The sequence below is a fragment of the Giraffa tippelskirchi genome, chromosome 3 (assembly GCF_054371585.1).
Source record: "Giraffa tippelskirchi isolate mGirTip1 chromosome 3, T2T-mGirTip1v1.2.pri, whole genome shotgun sequence".
Classification (NCBI taxonomy): Eukaryota; Metazoa; Chordata; class Mammalia; order Artiodactyla; family Giraffidae; genus Giraffa; species Giraffa tippelskirchi.
Window position 1 is genome coordinate 89055295 of NC_137277.1, and position 19990 is coordinate 89075284.

Here is a 19990-nt window from a genome sequence, read left to right on the forward strand (position 1 = left end):
CTGTGTTTCTCAAAATTAATCTACTTGAGAATGTAAAGAGACTATTTTAAAAAGTAAGTTAAAGGATAAGAAAAGAATTTCAAAAGCAGAAATTTTTAACTGTGACAGCCTTGCATACAGTGAACTTTCTGAAGTCATTGCCTTGAGAATTGTTTTTGGATGTATAAACTGGTTTGTGTTTCAGACATGTAGGGTTTTGGATTAGATCTGGATTTGAATATTAGTTTAGTTGTTTAACAACTAAATAATCTTCAGCAAGTTGTCAAACCTTTTGGAACTTTGGTTTCCTTTTCTGTAAAATTGGGATAATAATGTTTACCTCTTAGAATCTTTGGTGGTAAATTGTCTTACAAAGTAAGTATCCAGGGAGGTTATTTGGGGGAAGTCACATTTTAATCACTGATGCTAGCAGACAGAGTGATACAGTTACTGGGAGGATAAGAACCCTCAAGGCTACTCAATTGTAGGATTTTTTTGTTGTTGTTGTTACTATCAGTTTAAGAGTAGATTCAAGAGCAGCAATGGGATTGGGAGTAGTTAAATGGGTGTATACAGTAATAACCAGTAGTGATGTCTCCAAGGAGTTTCAAACCCATTTCACCCATAGGTCGCAAAATGGCTTCGCATGTCTTGGATAAATAAGCATTTCTAATTGAGATTTAACAATGTGCATTTTTCCTTCCAGCAAACAATCCATGTGCACATGAAAATGGGGGCTGTCAGCACATCTGTGTCCTCAGCCACAGAACATTCAATGGTGGTTTGGGTTACCGGTGCAAGTGTAGGGTTGGCTACATTCCGGATTGGGATGACTATCACTGTGTTGGTAAGATCACTTTTGGACTATCTTTCTGACAGTCAGCACAGGGCTGTGCATGCACTGCTTTGGGACTGGGCCACTCCCTGTAGCACTTCTTCACAGCGAATAAGCTTTTGGTAGCCCACGGGCATCTTTCTTTGTAGACACCATTCCTTTTGTACAAAGAATGTGTTTGAAGATGTAAATTTCCATCATTTGGGGCACATTCAGGGTTTCCTTGGGTGACTCTCATTCCTGAAATCACTTTTTCTTTCTTTAAACTATGTTCTTGAAATTCATAGGATTTCATTTTGAGCTCTTTACTCTACCACATGTATACCTTTAGATGTTAGTCTTAACCCTAGTGGGAAGCACTTGCCATCACTTTTATTGACTTCTCTTAGCTCACCACTTTGCCAGTCAGGTAATCACATCTTGATCCCACCTGGCTTTACTGCTATATTCCAAACTAAACTCCTAAGTGTTGGGGTAGCTCATTTCTTCATCTGGTGTTTACTCCTTAGTTCAGATTTTCTCTCTTTATCTGCTTCTATGCTCTGGTGTTCATTCGTGCCTGAAATGCGTAGTCTTCCTCTTTGATCACCTACACATCTACTCACATTAAAATAATGCTACCTCGTCTTCATCTGGTGATAAAATGCGCTCCTACAATATTTGTTTCTCTCATTTATTGTCCCTTTGACAACTCTCCTTTTTAATGCTTTTGACACATTCTTACTCCCTGCTGTTACTTCTGGATTAGTATGTAAATTCTCTTATTTTAACTTGAACAAATTTGTTCACTTTGTAGGTCATCCTAGATTCAGATAAAAATCACCCTCATTGCAAAAACCGTGTTCTCCTTTTTGATTTCCTGGCCCATTGTCTCTGTCTCCTTCTTTGATTTTACACATCACTTCTTCTTTCCTATTTCCTTCATTCCTCTCCTCCCTTTCTGCTTTCCTTCCTTTGTTTCTTTCTAAATAATATACCTAGATGCTGTTAATCTTCTTTTTTGCTGGTCTTTGCATCTCCTAAAGTACAGTAGGATTCTTGATATTGATCTCTACACAAAAGTTAATGTAACTTGAGAATTTTGATGGAATCATTATTTAGTTAATACCAATTTGGAAATTCAGCATATGGACACCATGTGTTATATAAGTAAATCCTAAGGATAAATTTCTCAGGGAGAAGTAAGATTGTAATACTTACTGCCTTTATAGTATTTTCCTTCTTTCCATTATTTCCAACTATGTTTTTTTGCATATTTTTTGTATTTATTTCAGAATTATCAAATGTGATTTATGGGTGTAAAAGTAATTTCTCTGGAGCTGGGAGAAGGCAAGAACCATGCTGTGGTTGACTGCATGTGTCCTTGTTTCTACAGCTGCTGAGCGGTTTCTGCTCTTCTCATCTAATCTGGCTGTTCGTGGCATCCCGCTCACCCTCTCTCACCAGACGGATGTCATCCTTCCAGTGACAGGATCTTCTTCCGTCTTCGTTGGGATTGATTTTGATGCCCGCGAGAAGGCTATATTTTTTTCAGATACAAAGAAAAACATTATTTATAGACAAAAGCTCGATGGTACAGGTGAGAATGGTTTTAAAGTTTTTTTTCTTTCTTGTTTTGTCTGTTTTCAATAATAATACTTATCATTTGCCCTCTAAAACTTCTGCATTCACTTCTTAAGCAGCATCTTTTACTAAGTTTGCTAAATATTTTTAAATAGGGAAATCTATAAATTAGGTCTAAGCAAACACTTCCTTTATTTTCAAAATAAGTTACAAATGACACTGCATTTTAAAAAGATTATTGATGTAATTGGACTGCTACAAATATTACCATATCGACACTTCATAAAAGGAAGGTTAAATGTATGAAAGCTGTTAATGGGTTAATTGACTAGAGGCTGTTCCCTTTATTCAAGCAGCCAGATTGAGCCAATGGAATGATCTCTGTATAGGGTTGCTACACTACCTAAATGGAATAAGAATATTTATTTTTAAAAGATATGAATTGTATGTAAATATAGATTTACTGTGAGTTTCTAGTTGATTGGAATTCTGTTAAAATCTTCATAATCCTCACAGAAAGATAAATTATAGTCAGTCACACCTTATCAGTTGGGTACTATCATGATCCAATACTTTGATTTTACCATCCACTAATGGGTCGAAAACTGAAGTCTGGAAAAAAAAAAAAGAGTAGCCAAAATAACATAGCAACTAAGAGGGCCATCTCAGGGGCTCACTGCTTAGGTTTGAATCCTGACTTCTCACATTTCTTAGTTGTATAATCTTGGGAATATTACTGTGAAATAGAAATAATAATAAAGGCACTACATAACTCATAATGTTTTTGATAGGATTTTAGGTTAATGCATTTAAAACACCCAGAATAATGCCTGGAAAATAGTAAATATTTTCAGTAAACGTTAGCTAGATGGTTGGATGGCATCACTGACTCAATTGTCATGAGTTTGAGCAAACTCTGGGAAATAGTGAAGGCCAGGGAAGCCTGGTGTGCTGCTATTCATGGAGTCACAAAGAGTTGGACATGGACATGACTTAGCAACCGAAGAACAACAAAAGCTACTATTGTAGCTGTTATCAGTGAAAAACTATTACTCTGCTCCACCCTGCCCCAACTCAGACTTGCTCACTAGAGGTAATTCCTTACCATTCTTTGGTCCCCATATTTCTAAATACTTACACTTACTAATACTTATACTGTTACTAATACTTACTAATACAATAATTAGTAAATATTAGTAATTACTAAGTTACTAATACTTGCTAATGCTTATACTGTTACTGAGTCCAAGCTCATACAACTCACTGCATGACAGGCTAGTAAACCTAGAGATGAGGTGTTCCAGCCAGGAATAGCAACTTTATTTGGAAAGCCAGCAGACCAAGAAGATGGTGGACTAGTATCCCAAAAAACTGTCTTACCCAAGTTAGAATTCAGGCCTCTTTTATACTAAAAGCAGAGAGGATTTAGCTGGTGAATCCTTTGTCCTTGGAGCTATCCATGTAATCTGGTTACCGCGTTCCTATAAACTACTAACAAAGCAAAAGCTATTCTCTGTTCTGCAACTTTTTATCTCTATAGAAAGAAAGTGGAAAGTATTAGTCGCTCAGTCATGTCTGACTCTTTGAGACCCCATGGACTATAGCCCACCAGACTCCTCTGTCCAAGGAATTCTCCAGGCAAGAATACTGGAGTGGGTTGCCATTCCCTTCTCCAGGTATCTTCCTGACCCAGGGATCAAACCCACGTCTCCTGCATCACAGGCAGATTCTTCACCACAAGGCCCCCCTGAGAAGCCTTTTATCTGTGTGTGTGTGTGTTCAGTCGCTCAGTCGTGTCCAACTCTTTGTGACCCCATGAACTGTAGCCACCCAGGCTCCTCTGTCCAAGGAATTCTCCAGGCAAGAATAGTGGAGTGGGTTGCCATTTCCTACTCCAGGTTTCTATCTCTATATGAAGGGAAAATTTATACCTTTAAATGTCATAGCCTTGAGAATGGGCTATCCTGTGTATTTTATCCCATAGGCAACATTCCTTTACCAAAGGTGCCAAGCCTGCATGACTAAGCACAGGCAACACAGAACAAAGGTTAGAGCTATAGATGCAATGTGGAATAGATGCAATATGGAATCAGGGTTATTCTTCTTTGCCATCTCCTGTTTGACCACTTCCAATTTGCTTTGATTCATGGATCTAACCTTCTAGGTTCCTATGCAATATTGCTCTTTACAGCATCGGACTTTGCTTCTATCACCAGTCACATCCACAGCTGGGTATTGTTTTTGCTTTGGCTCCATCCCATCATTCTTTCTGGAGTTACTTCTCCACTGATCTCCAGTAGCATATTGGGCACCTACCGACCTGGGGAGTTCATCTTTCAGTGTCCTATCTTTTTGCCTTTTCATACTGTTCATGGGGTTTTCAAGGCAAGAATACTGAAGTGGTTTGCCATGCCCTTCTCCAGTGGACCACATTCTGTCAGACCTCTCCACCATGACCCATCCGTCTTGGGTGGCCCCACACGGCATGGCTTAGTTTCATTGAGATAGGCAAGGCTGTGGTCTGTGTGATCAGATTGGCTAGTTTTCTGTGATTATAGTTTCAGTGTGTCTGCCCTCTGATGCCCTCTCGCAACACTTACCATCTTACTTGGGTTTCTCTTACCTTGGATGTGGGGTATCTCTTCACGGCTGCTCCAGCAAAGTGCAGCTGCTGGCTCCTTACCTTGGACAAGGGGTATCTAGTGAAGGTAATGGAATTCCAGTTGAGCTATTTCAAATCCTCAAAGATGATGCTGTGGAAGTGCTGCACTCAATATGCCAGCAAATCTGGAAAACTCAGCAGTGGCTGCAGGACTGGAAAAGGTCAGTTTTCATTCCAATCCCAAAGAAAGGCAATGCCAAAGAATGCTCAAACGACGCACAATTGCACTCATCTCACACGCTAGTAAAGTAATGCTCAAAATTCTCCAAGCCAGGCTTCGGCAATACGTGAACCATGAACTTCCAGATGTTCAAGCTGGTTTTAGAAAAGGCAGAGGAACCAGAGATCAAATTGCCAACATCCGCTGGATCATTGAAAAAGCAAGAGAGTTCCAGAAAAACATCTATTTCTGCTTTATTGACTATGCCAAAGCCTTTGACTGTGTGGATCACAATAAACTGTGGAAAATTCTGAAAGAGATGGGAATACCAGACCATCTGACCTGTCTCTTGAGAAACCTGTTTGCAGATCAGGAAGCAACACTTAGAACTGGACATGGAACAACAGACTGATTCCAAATAGGAAGAGGAGTACGTCAAGGATGTATATTGTCACCCTGCTTATTTAACTTATATTCAGAGTACATCATGAGAAATGCTGGGCTGGAAGAACGACAAGCTGAAATCAAGATTGCCAGGAGAAATATCAATAACCTCAGATATGCAGATGACACCACCCTAATGGCAGAAAGCGAAAAAGAACTAAAGAGCCTCCTGATGAAAGTGAAAGAGGAGAGTGAAAAAGTTTTCTTACAGCTCAACATTCAGAAAACTAAGATCATGGCATCTGGTCCCATCACTTCATGGGAAATAGATGGGGAAACAGTGGAAACAGTGTCAGACTTTATTTTTTTGGACTCCAAAATCACTGCTGATGGTGGTTGCAGCCATGACATTAAAAGACGCTTACTCCTTGGAAGGAAGGTTATGACCAACCTAGTTAGCATATTTAAAAGCAGAGACATTACTTTGCCAACAAAGGTCTGTCTAGTCAAGGCTATGGTTTTTCCAGTGGTCATGTATGGATGTGAGAGTTGGACGGTGAAGAAAGCTGAGTGCTGAAGATTTGATGCTTTTGAACTGCAGTGTTGGAGAACACTCTTGAAAGTCCCTTGGACTGCAAGAAGGTCCAACCAGTCCATCCTAAAGGAGATCAGTCCTGGGTGTTCATTGGAAGGACTGATGTTGAAGCTGAAACTCCAATACTTCGGCCACCTCTTGCATAGAGTTGACTCATTGGAAAAGACCTTAATTCTGGGAAGGATTGGGGGCCAGAGGGGAAGGGGATGACAGAGGATGAGATGGTTGGATGGCATCACCGACTCGATGGACATGGGTTTGGGTAAACTCCGGGAGTTGGTGATGGACAGGGAGGCCTGGCGTGCTGCAATTCATGGGGTCGCAAAGAGTCGGACATGACTGAGCGACTGAACTGAGAGTGAAAATAGTTTTACCTCAGAGATTTGAAGTCATTGCTGCATTCTCTTCTAGTAGCCCATGTCGGAAGTCCTATGCCATCTGCAGCAGCATTGCAGTGTATATGACCTTTCTGGGGGGAGATTCTTTTTGTCTCTTTTTGGAAATTTTTAGAATCTTTTTGTGATCCTTTTCATCTTGACATTTCTCTCCTATTCTGGGAGTTTTCTTGCCCCTAACATTCAAGCATGTTAGATTAATCATCTGTTTTCTTCTTATCTTTCCTTTCCTAGTTTTCATGTCTATCATTTCGTTCTACTTTCTGTGAGATTTTTTTCGGCATTTTAATTTTAGTCTATCAGATATTTAATTTTCAATGTTGAAGAGCTCCTTCTTGCTCTCTGATTATCTCTTTTTAAAAATATAGCCTGGGACTTCCCCGGTGGTTCAGTGGCTAGGACTCCATGCTCCCAAAGCAGGGGGCTGAGATGTGATCCCTGGTCAAGGAACCAGACCCCACATTCCTCAACTAATACCCACTGCAAATAAAGTAATTCATTAATTGAAAAATAAATTTAATCTTTTCTTAGTCTATGAAGATATTAATTACATTAAATGATTAATTTTTCTCTTTCTATTTCCTTTGGGTTGCTTTTTCTTTTGGAGTTGTTTTCAGATGTCCTTTTTATGAAGGAAACTTTAATTGCTTTGAGCCTTGTTTGATAGTAAGAGCAAAGCTATAAAGTGCTGACCAGAAAGCTATAGGTATGAATGGGCCTCATCAGTTGGTGATCAAGCAGCCTTTTTATTGAGAAGTTTCCAAATATCAGTATCAGCAAATCCTTTCTGGAGATAGTCAATTTCTTCTTAGTAGATGCTCCCATTCTCCCTGTTGGGTGAGGAGTAAGAGGGGGAAACTAGTACCTGTGTTCTGGGAGTAGTGCAGATGAGAGGGGGCCGAGGCCCCTTCAGTTCAGTGTTCACAGGCATAATCCTCCTGTGTTCAGTTCCGTGCAGATCTTAGTCCTCTGTTGTGCCACATGTCCTCAGCCTGCAGCCTCTCTGCTTGAGTTCCCCCCGAGGAAAAAACTTCTCAGGTCCGTTAGAGGAGGCAGAGGAGAGGAGTGTCATAGATGCTCTGGGTCTTGGGTTCAGCTGTTCTCCATGCCACTTTTTTGATTTATTTATTGGCTGTGGTGAGTCTTCATTGTTGCATGTGGGCTTTCTCTTGTTGAAGTGAGCAAGGGCTACTCTTCCTTGTGATGTGCGGGCTTCTCATTGCGGTAGCTTCTCTTGTTCCAGCACACAGGCTCTAGGTGTGCAGGCTTCAGTAGGTGCGGCTCGTGGGCTCCAGAGTGTTGGCTCAGTAGTTGTGGCACACGGGCTTAGTTGCTCCATGGCTTGTGGGATCTTCCCTGACCAGGGATCAAACCAGTGTCCCTTGCATCGCAAGGCAGATTCTTAACCACTGGACCACCAGGGAAGCCTCTATACCAGGTTAGTTACTCACCCCTGCCTTTTTCAGAATCTGGTGCCTCTGCGTGCGGATAAGCTGAGTCTTCTACATGTGTGGGTGTTGGTGCTCTCCTCTGCTGGCATATCTCAACTTTTATTTAGTTAGTTACCCCTTCTCCAGTTTCTTTCTTTTCATCTGTTCTTCTACTGGAAGGAAGAGGAGATAAACATGTGGTTAATCTGTTATTTTGAACCAGACGACCTTTTTTTCTGAGGACTAGAATTACATCTGCAGAGCTACTACACACAGGCTGTCTCCCGTAGGTGCCTCCACAGGTCAGCTTCCTTTAGCTTTGGCAACTGCAGTTCTCATCATGGTTTTCTTTCTTCTTTTTTTTTAAAATAAATTTCGAGTCCACATGCTGAGAAAATTGCCTTTTAAAATAGTGGTTAAACTCTTTGCACCTTGGTTAGGGAGGTATTACATTTGCTCTGTTTTTCCGAGTGAGAAGGTGAAGTTCAATGAGTTTATGTGCAAAAACTGTTTGAAGTCACATTGAAGTCATATGGGCTGACCCTCAGGGAACTTGCTCCATCAGTGATCCTTTCTCTTCTCCAGCTGTTTTTGTTCTGTTGACTCATCCTCATCAGATATGCTGAAGGCTCTCTCATCCTAAAAATCCTTCAACCCACCCTCTCCTCCATGTTCCTCTTTGATTACAGTCTTCTGTCCTCAAGTTTGTGGACAAGCACTTTGAAAGTTTGGTGTACATTTTTTAAGCCCTACTTCCATATCTACATTTCTCACCTCTTTGCACTATGTCACTCTCTTGAAACCATTCTTATCCCAGTCACCTGCAGTCACCTCCATTCACTTTGTTATAAACTTTCGGTTCTTATCTTTGGCACCTTAGACATCTTCTTAAATGTTTTTACCCCCTTGACAACACACTCATGAATTTCCTTCTGTTTCTTGACCATTCTTTCTAGTGTTCCTTAAACATTGTTTCTTTATCTGTCCTATATGCAATTGTGATCTCTAGTGTTCAACATGGGTCCTCTCTTCTAATTGTGCGTTTTCTTCCACATAATTCTGCACCTTCCGTGTCTTTTGTTACCATCTAATGTAGTAAATATAAATTAGCGTAGGGAAACTTATGATAGGCCATTTTCTGAATGCTTTTCCTCCTAACCTGGAGAATGAAGGGAAAGATCAGGGAAGGCTTCTTGCAGAAAGTGCTAAAAGTCTCAAACCAAGCTCACGTTCTGGTGTTCAGATCCATTGCACCAATTGCCTGTTGGATACTTCACCTGGATATCCCACAAACCAGCTGAAAACCAATGTGTCTAAATATTCACCATTCTTCCTCTTCTCCAGACCTCCTGCCCCAAGGGAAAGGTGTCACCTCTTACTGCCACCCCACCCTCCCCAAATCTGGTGGTTACCCAAACTTCTCCCTTTCTTTTAGCCTCTGTCATTAACTTGTTAACCTCTAGCCATGCTTCCGAACATGTGGAATCCTCTGTCTCTCCTTCCCACTTCCACATCTTTTCTACAGCCCCTCATTAACCACTTCCTTTGAAAAATCTCTCCATAGGACTTCGCTGGTGGTCCAGTGGTTAAGACTTTGCTTCCACTTCATGGGGCATTGGTTCAATCCATGGTTAGGGAATTAAGATCCTGCATGCTGTGTGGTGGGGCCAAGATAAGTAAATAAATAAAAACAAAACACCTCTCTACACCTATTGTCATTGTTCAGTTGCTAAGTCATGTCTGACTCTTTGCAACCCAATAGATTGCAGCACACCAGGCTTCCCTTTCCTTCACCATCTCCTGGAGTTTGCTCATATTCATGTCAGTGATGCTGGTTAACTATCTCATCCTCCTGTACTTCCAGCCATAATTTCCATACCATCCTGTGCATACCTCCATCACAGCAGCCAATAGTCTTCTGTTGCTGTCCCTCTTGCCCTAATTGCCTCCCCTCACCTCTCCTACTTCATTATAGATATCTTGAAGACAGTGTCCACATTTCTCTCAAGATGCTTCACTTTTATATGACTCAGTTTCCCCATGTGGAAAGTAGAGATAATAGGAATTCCTGCTCTTGAGCTATTGTGAGGATGGATGAATTCATGTAAAGTACTTGGGCTCGTTTCAGGCTCATGAAGTGAAGTGAAGTAAAGTTGCTCAGTCGTGTCCTACTCTTTGTGACCCCATGGACTGTAGCCTACCAGGCTCCTCCATCCATGGGATTTTCCAGGCAAAAATACTGAAGTGGGCTGCCATTTCCTTCTCTAAGAGATCTTCCTGACCTGGGATTGAATCCGGGTCTCCCGCATTGTAGGCAGACGCTTTACTGTCTGAGCCACCAGGGAAGTGGTGGCTCATAGTGAGTGCTCAGTATAAGCTGCTGTTAGTAATACTATTAGCAATATCATGTTTCCTTGATGTCTAGTATGGTGTCTAGCACACAGAGGACTTTCTTTGTACAATTTCTCAAATAAATAAATGGAAAAAACACTCAACTTGTTCCATCAAAAGAAAGAGGTTTGATTGTTTACTCTGATTCACACTTTTTTAAAGAAAAAGGAGTGGGAAAGGCATAAAAATTCACGAAGGAAACAGTGGTCTTTGTTTCTCCTCATACCCAGTTCTGATTTCCTTTCTGGCTGCTGGTCTTTCCCAAACTTGGCAACTTTGTGGCTATGAAAGAATTGTTGATGAGAAGGTTGGGCAGGAATGCCTCACAGATACCCCCAGTCGTACCTGGCAGTGTCAGCTTATCAGTGCTGTCTGTGGGTGGTGGTTGTGAGTGTGTGAACTCAGGTATCTCTTCTTCAGATGTTCTGTACTGAGAAATTTTTTCTGGAAGATTGAACAAGGGAGTAAATCCAGGCTATACCACTGCTGGTTCTGTTTAACAGGATCATATCTATTCTTTGAGATCCAGACTTTTGGAGATGAGTAGATTCTAGGTTTATCTCATGTGTTGCTTTGCAGTTTACAGTTGCTTTATTTATTTATTTATTTTTAAAGAATTTCATGTTACTGAAATATTCTTTGAGTTCTCACACAAAGTTTAAATATGCAGTGATAGGAAAATATATATCATATAAAATATGCTTACTTTAAACCATGTCCATATTTTAATTTACAGGAAGAGAAATTATCACAGCTAATAGGGTGCCAGGCGTTCAAAGTTTGAGTTTTGATTGGATTTCGAGGAATCTCTATTGGACAGATTCTTCTTATAGGAGTGTCAGTGTCATAAAGCTAGCTGATAAATCAAGACGTACAATCATCCAGAATTTAAATAACCCACGGTCAATCGTAGTTCATCCTACTGCTGGGTAAGTATGTTCATGTTTTCTTAAGAAAACAAATGATGCCATAGGAATTTGGCAAATTCAGTAAATACAAGATTGAACCGCATAAATTGAAATCACCTTAGATTGTATCCTTTTAGCATATGCTGACATTATCACTTTACCTCCTTTCAAAAACTTTCTCCTAAGTTTTGGCTTTCCCAGCCTTCACTGAACTGTGTTTTTTTCATAGTCACATAGGACCAAACAGTGAGTCACAGATTCAGTGGAGAAGGAATGAATATGCAGCAGAATTATCAGGAAAGGCTCAAATTCCTTCCCAGCTTTAATGCATTGATACAAAGCTTACCAAAGCTTTCTAAATCGTTCAGCAGTTTTCAGAATGAAGTCTTTCAGACCACAAAGTGTTTAACCACTGCATTATTGATGGAGTCAGGCAAGAAAAGACAGAGCATTTCATATCATCCCTTCTAGTTCTTACCTTTTTTATTTAAATATGTTTGATAGTTTGATAGCTTACCATAAAGTCTTAAGCCAGGTAGTTATGTTTTAATAGAGTAATGAAAAAGTGATGACTGGTAACTTACTAAAGCCTGATTGAGGGTACATAGCAAACACTTTACATAGTGCATAATCTCATCTAATCCAAAAGCTGGTTTGTGAGTGAGTATGTTCAAGACCTGTTTTGGACCTCAGAGAGATAAAGTAACTTGCTCAAGGATCCCCAGCTATTAAGCAACAGTTAGTATTAAAATTCCAGACCTATCTGACTGCAAAGCCTGTGTGTCTAACATATTTTAAAACTGACGGTGCTATTGATAAGAAGTTTTATTGACTGATAGAGAGTTAAATGTTGATTTTCTAGTGAATTTATCTTAAGCTAAGTCTTTGGCAGTGGGTTTTAAAAAGGCGTTAAATTCCTTTCCTAATCAGTCGTTCATTTAAAACAATATGAAGTCACATTTCAGAAAGTTACCTTTTGGAAAAAGCTCATTTTAGTTCTTAAGGCTCACATGAAAGAGAAGAGCTTTTCCCCCCACACTTATATTTTTGCTACCCTTCGAAATAAAAAAAAAGGCATAAAAAAGATGTCTTGGGTAAGACATCTTGGGTACATTGATTTGGGTGAATTTTTAATCAGGAATGAAATGCTTTTCTGCAAATTCCTTGTGGAAGATGATTAAAGAGTCATCTAGTGGATCCTGGATGTTTAATCTAGAAAGAAAGTGAGAGATTATAAAATCTGTTTTTGTTTTTGTTTTGCTCATCGTTTATTTTATTTCAAGGACATGTAGTATTAATAATCTGAGTTGTGTCTTTTTAAAGAGCCTACTTGGTGACAATAGTCCTGAAGTCTAGCACAGTGGTTCTCTGCCCTGGATACTCATGTTAATGCTATTTGTATTTTCTATATATTTTTTTATATAAACCCTACAGAAAACTAGTTTGCAGCAATTCTCTGGAGAATCTGTGTTTGTGCTAAATCTAAGTCACGTAGTTTGTGCCAATGTTAACATCTTTGATTTATTAACTCATTTTCTAGGTATATATTCTTCTCGGTTTGGTACCGTCCTGCTAAAATTCTGAGAGCATGGGCTGATGGATCTAACATTTTACCTATAGTAAACACAACTCTTGGGTGGCCCAGTGGGCTGTCCATTGATTGGAGGTAAGTAGGAATCATCCCAAATTGCTGCATTCCCACTTACTAAGGGAGACATATTGTAGTTGGCCAGCTTCTGCTGGGATGAAAATGTATGCATTAAAATGGATATTCTGAAAATTGCTAGAGGAAGCAGAATAGGGCAAGACTCAGGGAAATAGAAGAAGGATTTGATGAAGTACTGGTCATGTGTAATTTTTACAGGGGCCATCTTGAGGATAGGAAATCTTTGGTGTCAACAAATGTATATTTGCCTATATGCACTATGGGAGGATTTTGGGAACATCAGATTTAAATTTTAAGAAATTGATCTGTCAAGGAATATAGGAAAAAGTAACAGGGTAAACAAGCTTAGAGATATCAAATGCAAAAGCAGTTCATAGGAGAAAAAATAGGAAGAAATGTGTTTAACCTTTCAAACATAAGTTACTAATGGTATTTTTCCTAAATGTGGATTTAATAAGGCAAAAACTACAATTCTTAACTTGAAGATAACATTTCAGGTTTTCTAAGACATTTGAAAATCACTTCATGAAAGTTGCTTTGTTTTTCTGGGGAACATAAAACTATTAAGCTTTGCTTAATGAATGTCAATGTGTCAACTGAACATGCTGTTCATTGAGTTGCTGTTGTTGTTTAGTTGCTAAGTCGTGTATGACTCTTTTGTGACCCCATGGACTGTCCAGCTCTTAGTTGTGTCCAACTCTTTCCACCCCATGGACTGTAGCCCACCGGGTTCCTCTGTCCATGGAATTTCCCAGGCAAGAATACTGGCCTGGGTTGCCATTTCCTTCTTCAGAGGGTCTTCCTGACCCAGGGATTGAACCCATGTCTCCTGCATTGCAGACGGATTCTTTACTGCTGAGCCACCAGGGAAGCCCCTGATTTTGAATGCCCTTAGTATAAGGTGTGCTTTTCTAGTTTCTGAATAACCAATAACTAAGTATTTTGTTATTCTAGTTCTTCACGATTGTACTGGGTAGATGCCTTTTTTGATAAAATTGAGCACAGTACCTTTGATGGTTCAGACAGAAAAGCCCTGACCAATGTACATCAGTTGACACATCCGTTTGGACTTGCTGTCTCTGAAGGTATGTTTTGAAGCAGAAGTGTTTTATTTATACTGTGCAAGCTGTATAAAACTCATCCTCATTTGGCAATCTCGTAATTCCAGAAAAACTGGTCACTTATGAAATGGTGCTCTTATGTCTAAATAAAACATTTGGTTTGTTGATGAAATATTAATTTTTTTCTGTTTGAGACATTTTTATATAACAGTGTATCTGTTTTCTTCCTCCGATCTCCCCTCTTGTGAGTATAGGCATGTTCTTGTGGGTTCGGTTGCTGGGAATAAGAATCTAGCTTGGCACCACGAAACAGGTGGTTTCTTTAGTCTTGATAATAGGGTTTCTGTGAATGATTGTGTAGCATGTGCCAGGCCAAGAGAGTAAGGAGAAACTAAAATCTACCCTGGTTCTGCTTGACAAACCACAATTACTCTAGTTAGAGAGGTGCCATTTTTGTGATCCACCAAAGCCCCTACACTTACGCTAGTTGTGTCTCAGGTTGAAACTTCCTGCATGCGTGCTAAGTCACTCAGTTTGACTCACAAAGTGTCTGAGTCTTTGCGACTCTATGGACTGTAGCCCGCCAGGCTCCTCTGTCCATGGAATTCTCCAGGCAAGAATACTAGAGTGGGTTGCCATGCCCTCTGCCAGGGGATCTTCCTGACCCAGAGATCGAACCCATGTCTCCTGCATTGCAGGTGGATTCTTTCCCATTGAGCCACCAAGGAAGTCCTGAAATTTCCTGCTGTGAATAATTGGCATACTGCTTTAAAAAAAAAAGTAGACACTGACTATAATTCAAAGACTTTCTCATACACATGTAGTATGGAATGAATAACTAGTAAATATATTCCATATTCCCCCCTGTTTTCTGTGAAGGAGTGCATGTTATTTTAAAATATTTTAAGTGCTCTTGTGAGATTTTTGAGTCAGTTATAAATATGCAGCCCCCTCTCCCCAGCCTTTGCATTCTTTTTCCCTTTCTACTAATGCTGTCTGACACATCCTATTTGTTCTCACATAGGAACAGTATAAACATGTTAAATTTTCTCTGCTCTTTGCTGGAATATTTTGCAATTAAATAAAAATGCAGTTTTTATTTAATTGCTGGCTTGCAGTTTGATTGCCAGTCAGGCTAAATATGATTTAGTGAGTCCAATGACTGATCAGTCATTGATTAGACCATAGATAAGGAAAATTGGTTTTATGATAAAATTTGTGACACCTTAGTCATTTTCTGGTCAGTTGGAATTTTTAGTTGGTTATTGTTTTTTTCTTTGGAAAACTCTATTGAAATATGCATTTATTTCCCTGCTTTAGTATCTAAGGTAAAATGAACACAATTGAATTTTTGATGTTTAAAATCTTGTATGGCCTCTAACTTCCATTTTCAGCTTTGTGGAACATTATTGTCTTTTAAGGTGTAGGAACACTTATGTGGATAAATTTTATTGATCCCTAAACATACACTAACATTTCCTTCTCGAACGATATCTGTACTTTGACTTCTCAAAGCTCATTTTGAAATTTGAAAGTCAAAATTTTTTAAAAATGTTCTCATTAAACATGGGATATAAAATGTTTGACCTGGAAGAGAACTTAGAGATTAATTTTACTAGAAACATGAGCCCCCACACAGTGACGATCACTCAGCAGTTTAGTTCTATGGCTAGGACAAGAACTCAGTCTCCTGAGGCATCATCTAATATTGTATAAAAGAATCCTGAGATTAAAAATTTTTACCCATAGAGGTCTAAGCCCAATTGCTATTAAGTACCATCACAATATTCCATATTCCAATATTCTTCCCTGAGTCTGAACACTGCTATTATTAAAAATGTAGGCTTCTTCTAGGTAGGATCTCTATCAGATATCTATACTAGCAACTCTTTCTACTGTTTTTATTCCCTCATTCCTCTAGCACTCTTGTATCAAGAAGTATTCTTCCAACTCTATTGTTTTATTAAAGATCCTTAGCTTCAGAGGCTCAAAAGTCAACAAATAAATTTTTTCTTTAAGAATATATATATATATATGTATATACACATATATATGTGTGTGTGTGTATGTATATATATATATAAGCTTCTAAAGAGTCATTTCTAGACTTACAAGTTATGGAAAACAGAAACATATTTATTTAAACAGATACTTATGAAAGAAGCTTCCCACACTTGGAAGAAGCATTACAAACATATTGCATTTTCCCAGGTGAGCTGTGGCAAATAAACTTATCACCATATTTCTTCTTAGACTATATATATGTTACTGATTGGAGACGTGGTATTATTCGATTCGGAAAATACAATACTGCACAATCGGTTATTCTCCGAAGTGGTGTTGGTTCTTTAATGCGTGCGAAAGTATATGATTCTAGAATCCAGACAGGTGAGTAATGTTGCCAGGTTGTTTTGTATGGATGTATTTAATATGGTGGCTCCTTTTACCCTTAAATACTTCTTATTTACTATAACTCCTGATAGTTTTATCTTCCTGTCACTGAGATAATTTTAATGTGTAAGAATTTCTATTCAACTCTACTAACTTTAAGCATATGGGAGGGAAAACATGTTTCAGCACTTCTCTGTGTTTAAATTGAATGTGTCATTTGGCATGTTTCTTTCCAAGAAGATGTCAGTTTTTAATATTGGGTCTGACAATTATTCTTTCCCATTCGTTTTTCATCACAAACCAAACCTGTGATCAACCTAAAAGGAATGTGCTTAACTCCCTTATTTGGGGGCATTGCTTTTTCAGGGTCTAATGCATGTAACCGACCCACCAATCCAAATGGCGACTGCAGCCACTTCTGCTTCCCAGTGCCAAATTCCCAGCGGGTGTGTGGTTGCCCCTATGGAATGAGTCTGGCTTCCAATCGTGTGACATGTGTGGAGAACGCATCCCAAGAGCCGCCGGTGGAGCAGTGTGGCACTCTTTCCTTCCCCTGTCACAATGGCAGATGTGTGCCCCTTCAGTATCGCTGTGATGGATTTGATGACTGTCTTGATAACAGTGATGAGGTTCAATGTATCACATCTAGTAAGTAGCTTATACATTAGCGATAGGTCCCTATGATATATAGAACAGAGAGAGGTGTGTTTTAAAAAAAGGCTTAGGTTATCTCTCTAGGAAAAAGGAATATGTACTCTAAAGGCTTTTAGAAAGCTGGACGATGAATATTATTCACAGATAATGTTACACGTGATTTCTAGCATTATTTGGACTATCCTCAATAAAATTTTTTTCTGACATTGGATGGACATGCAGAGTCACTACATCTTGGCCTCTCCTACTCCAAAATAAACGGGATCTAATCTGTAGTACTGGAGAGAATGATATCATGGAATAAGTGTTTGCAATAATAGCTTTTGAAAATCTCATGTACTATATTCCTTTTTCCTCCTGTAGGTGTAAAATGGATTATGAATGAAATGGTGATTTTAACCTTTGTAATCTTCTTTTGATGGTAATACAGTTTATAATAAATACTATTGTGAAAGATAAAAAATGTCTCAGAAATTTCTATCAAGGAGACATTAATAGAAAGAGAAATGACATTTGAAAATAAAAGTGCTTGTTTGTACATTTTTGAAATTTCTAAAGGTTTATTTTGTTTTGTTTTATTTTGCACTTTTCTTTTTTAAAAGTGCAGATTTTTACATAAATGTTTTATCAATTTCAAATGAGCCATTTGATGAGAGGAAACATAGCTTAGAAGCAAAGAATAGGCCTTACAGTCGTGACAACTAGAGCTTTGGTCTTGGGCAGATGCCTAAGCCTCTCAAAGCCTCAGTTTCCTCATCTGTAAAATGCAGATAATTATATGTACCTGGCAGTATACTTGTGAGGATTCAGAGAGAAAAAAAAAAAGTAAATAATTGTTGCCAAATAAACATCAGCGAATGATGATGACTTTTACATTTTGTATAATGCTCCCATTGAAAGGTAAGATCTCATTTAAAAGGCTGTAAAAACCAATGTCTTTATGACCAATTCATTTCTGTTGTAGATGCTACCTGTTCACCTTTAGCATTTGAGTGTAAACATGAAGGACACTGCATTCCCTCAATGTGGCGCTGTGATGGAGAGGACGACTGTCTGGATGGCAGCGATGAGCAGAACTGCCCCACCCGAGCACCCACTTCCTGCCGTGCTGATCAATTCACCTGTGACAATAATTTCTGTATCCCAAGGAGCTGGGTCTGTGACACAGATAATGATTGTAGGGATGGATCAGATGAAAAGTCATGCAGTAAGTTTTGAACTGATTTCTCTTGGCTGTTCAGCCTAGTACATAGATTTGAGTAGGCCTTGAGTACTTTCCTTGAAAGCTCGCATAATTTTCATTGTATCTTAGCCACTTCTACTTCATCTGTCAACCAGTGTATTCAGTTCAGTTCAGTTCAGTCGCTCAGTCGTGTCTGACTCTTTGCGACCCCATGAATTGCAGCACGCCAGGCCTCTCTGTCCATCACCAACTCCCAGAGTCTACCCAAACCCATGTCCATCGAGTCAGTGATGCCATCCAACCATCTCATCCTCTGTCGTCCCCTTCTCCTCCTGCCCCCAATCCTTCCCAGCATTAGGGTCTTTTCCAGTGAGTCAACTCTTCGCATGAGGTGGCCAAAGTATTGGAGTTTCAGCTTCAACATCAGTCCTTCCAATGAACACCCAGGACTGATCTCCTTTAGGATGGATTGATTGGATCTCCTTGCAGTGTATTAATAGGCTGTAAAAGCAAAGACATAGGAAGTCTTGCTAAATATTTTCTATGGAAGCAAAACAAGGACTGTCTTTGATATCTAACTAATATCCATATGGAAACTGGAAAATAAAGATCCCACAACTAACTGTTCAGATATTTAAAACAATTGCTCTTTCTAAATCTTATAAACACACCCAGACGTTTAGCTACTGGTTTTTCATTAACACAGGCAAAAAGACAATAGAATAAAAAGGCGAAGAACATTTCAATTTCATTAATCTTACCCACCTGCGCAGAGGTGGTACAGAGTTCCCTGGACTAAGTTCTGTTTTGGTTGCGTGATTTGGCTAGTCCTTTTTTTTTCAGGACTAGATAAGATCCCCTCTAGCTTTCACATTCTGTGAGACTATATTATGATTCCTGTTTTGGGTCGTGGAGGCAGCCCATCTGATCCTAAGGCTATGTCTCTTCAGCCAGCTAGGGTCCTGGTTTTGAGGATAGTTCTGGTTAGACTTTGGATTAAATTCAGTTATCATGATCCAGTTAAATCCAGTTATCATGTATCATGTATCATGCTCCATGACCACAAGCCATCCTATCTTGTGGGCTGGGTTTCATTGCTTAGCTGTGCAGAAGAGTCTTGGACTTCATAGTATTCATGAGGTGTAGTCCAAAGCAAGGCCATGATGCTTATCTTCCACGTATGGTCTGTTTTTCAATGTATCCGCACAGTTTCTGACTCTGCCCTATATTATTTCTGTTCCTCTCTCCAAAAAGGCTATCTGTCTGACTTGCAGGAATTTTGAGCACACATACAACTGAGATAATTTATGTGTTTCCTAAGTGTTATACAGTTTGGCTCTGGTACACATTGGACAAGAAATAAACTATTAACTGGGTTTTGTTTTTGGATGACGTTAGATTATACACAGACATGTTCACCTGCTCAGTTTCATTGCCCTGATCACCGATGTATTGCACTATCTTTTGTCTGTGATGGGACCAAGGACTGTGCTGACGGGTCTGATGAGATTGGTTGTAGTAAGTACACTGTTTTATTTTTTTTAATTAATTAACTAATTGCTTAATTAATCCATTGAGGTTGTAAGTCCATAACTGATTTACATTATTATATGTTTCAGGTGTACACCATACTAATTAACATTCAAAGATTAAATCCATTTATAATTGTAAAATATCAGCTATATTCCCTTTGTTGTGTAATATATTCCTGTAGCTTGTCCCTATCTTGCCTT

General features: G+C 39.2%; 1 protein-coding gene across 1 annotated transcript in view; it reads left to right on the forward strand.

The window, feature by feature from the left end:
• LRP2 (LDL receptor related protein 2) overlaps positions 1-19990 on the forward strand; it is a 177825-nt gene that overhangs the window by 66456 nt on the left and 91379 nt on the right. Inside the window, exons 15-23 of the mRNA XM_081577887.1 lie at positions 686-826; positions 2190-2393; positions 11131-11323; positions 12843-12968; positions 13923-14053; positions 16283-16417; positions 16787-17068; positions 18039-18281; positions 19656-19775. Of these exons, the coding sequence (XP_081434013.1) occupies positions 686-826; positions 2190-2393; positions 11131-11323; positions 12843-12968; positions 13923-14053; positions 16283-16417; positions 16787-17068; positions 18039-18281; positions 19656-19775 (1575 nt within the window). The remainder of the gene's footprint in view (positions 1-685; positions 827-2189; positions 2394-11130; positions 11324-12842; positions 12969-13922; positions 14054-16282; positions 16418-16786; positions 17069-18038; positions 18282-19655; positions 19776-19990) is intronic.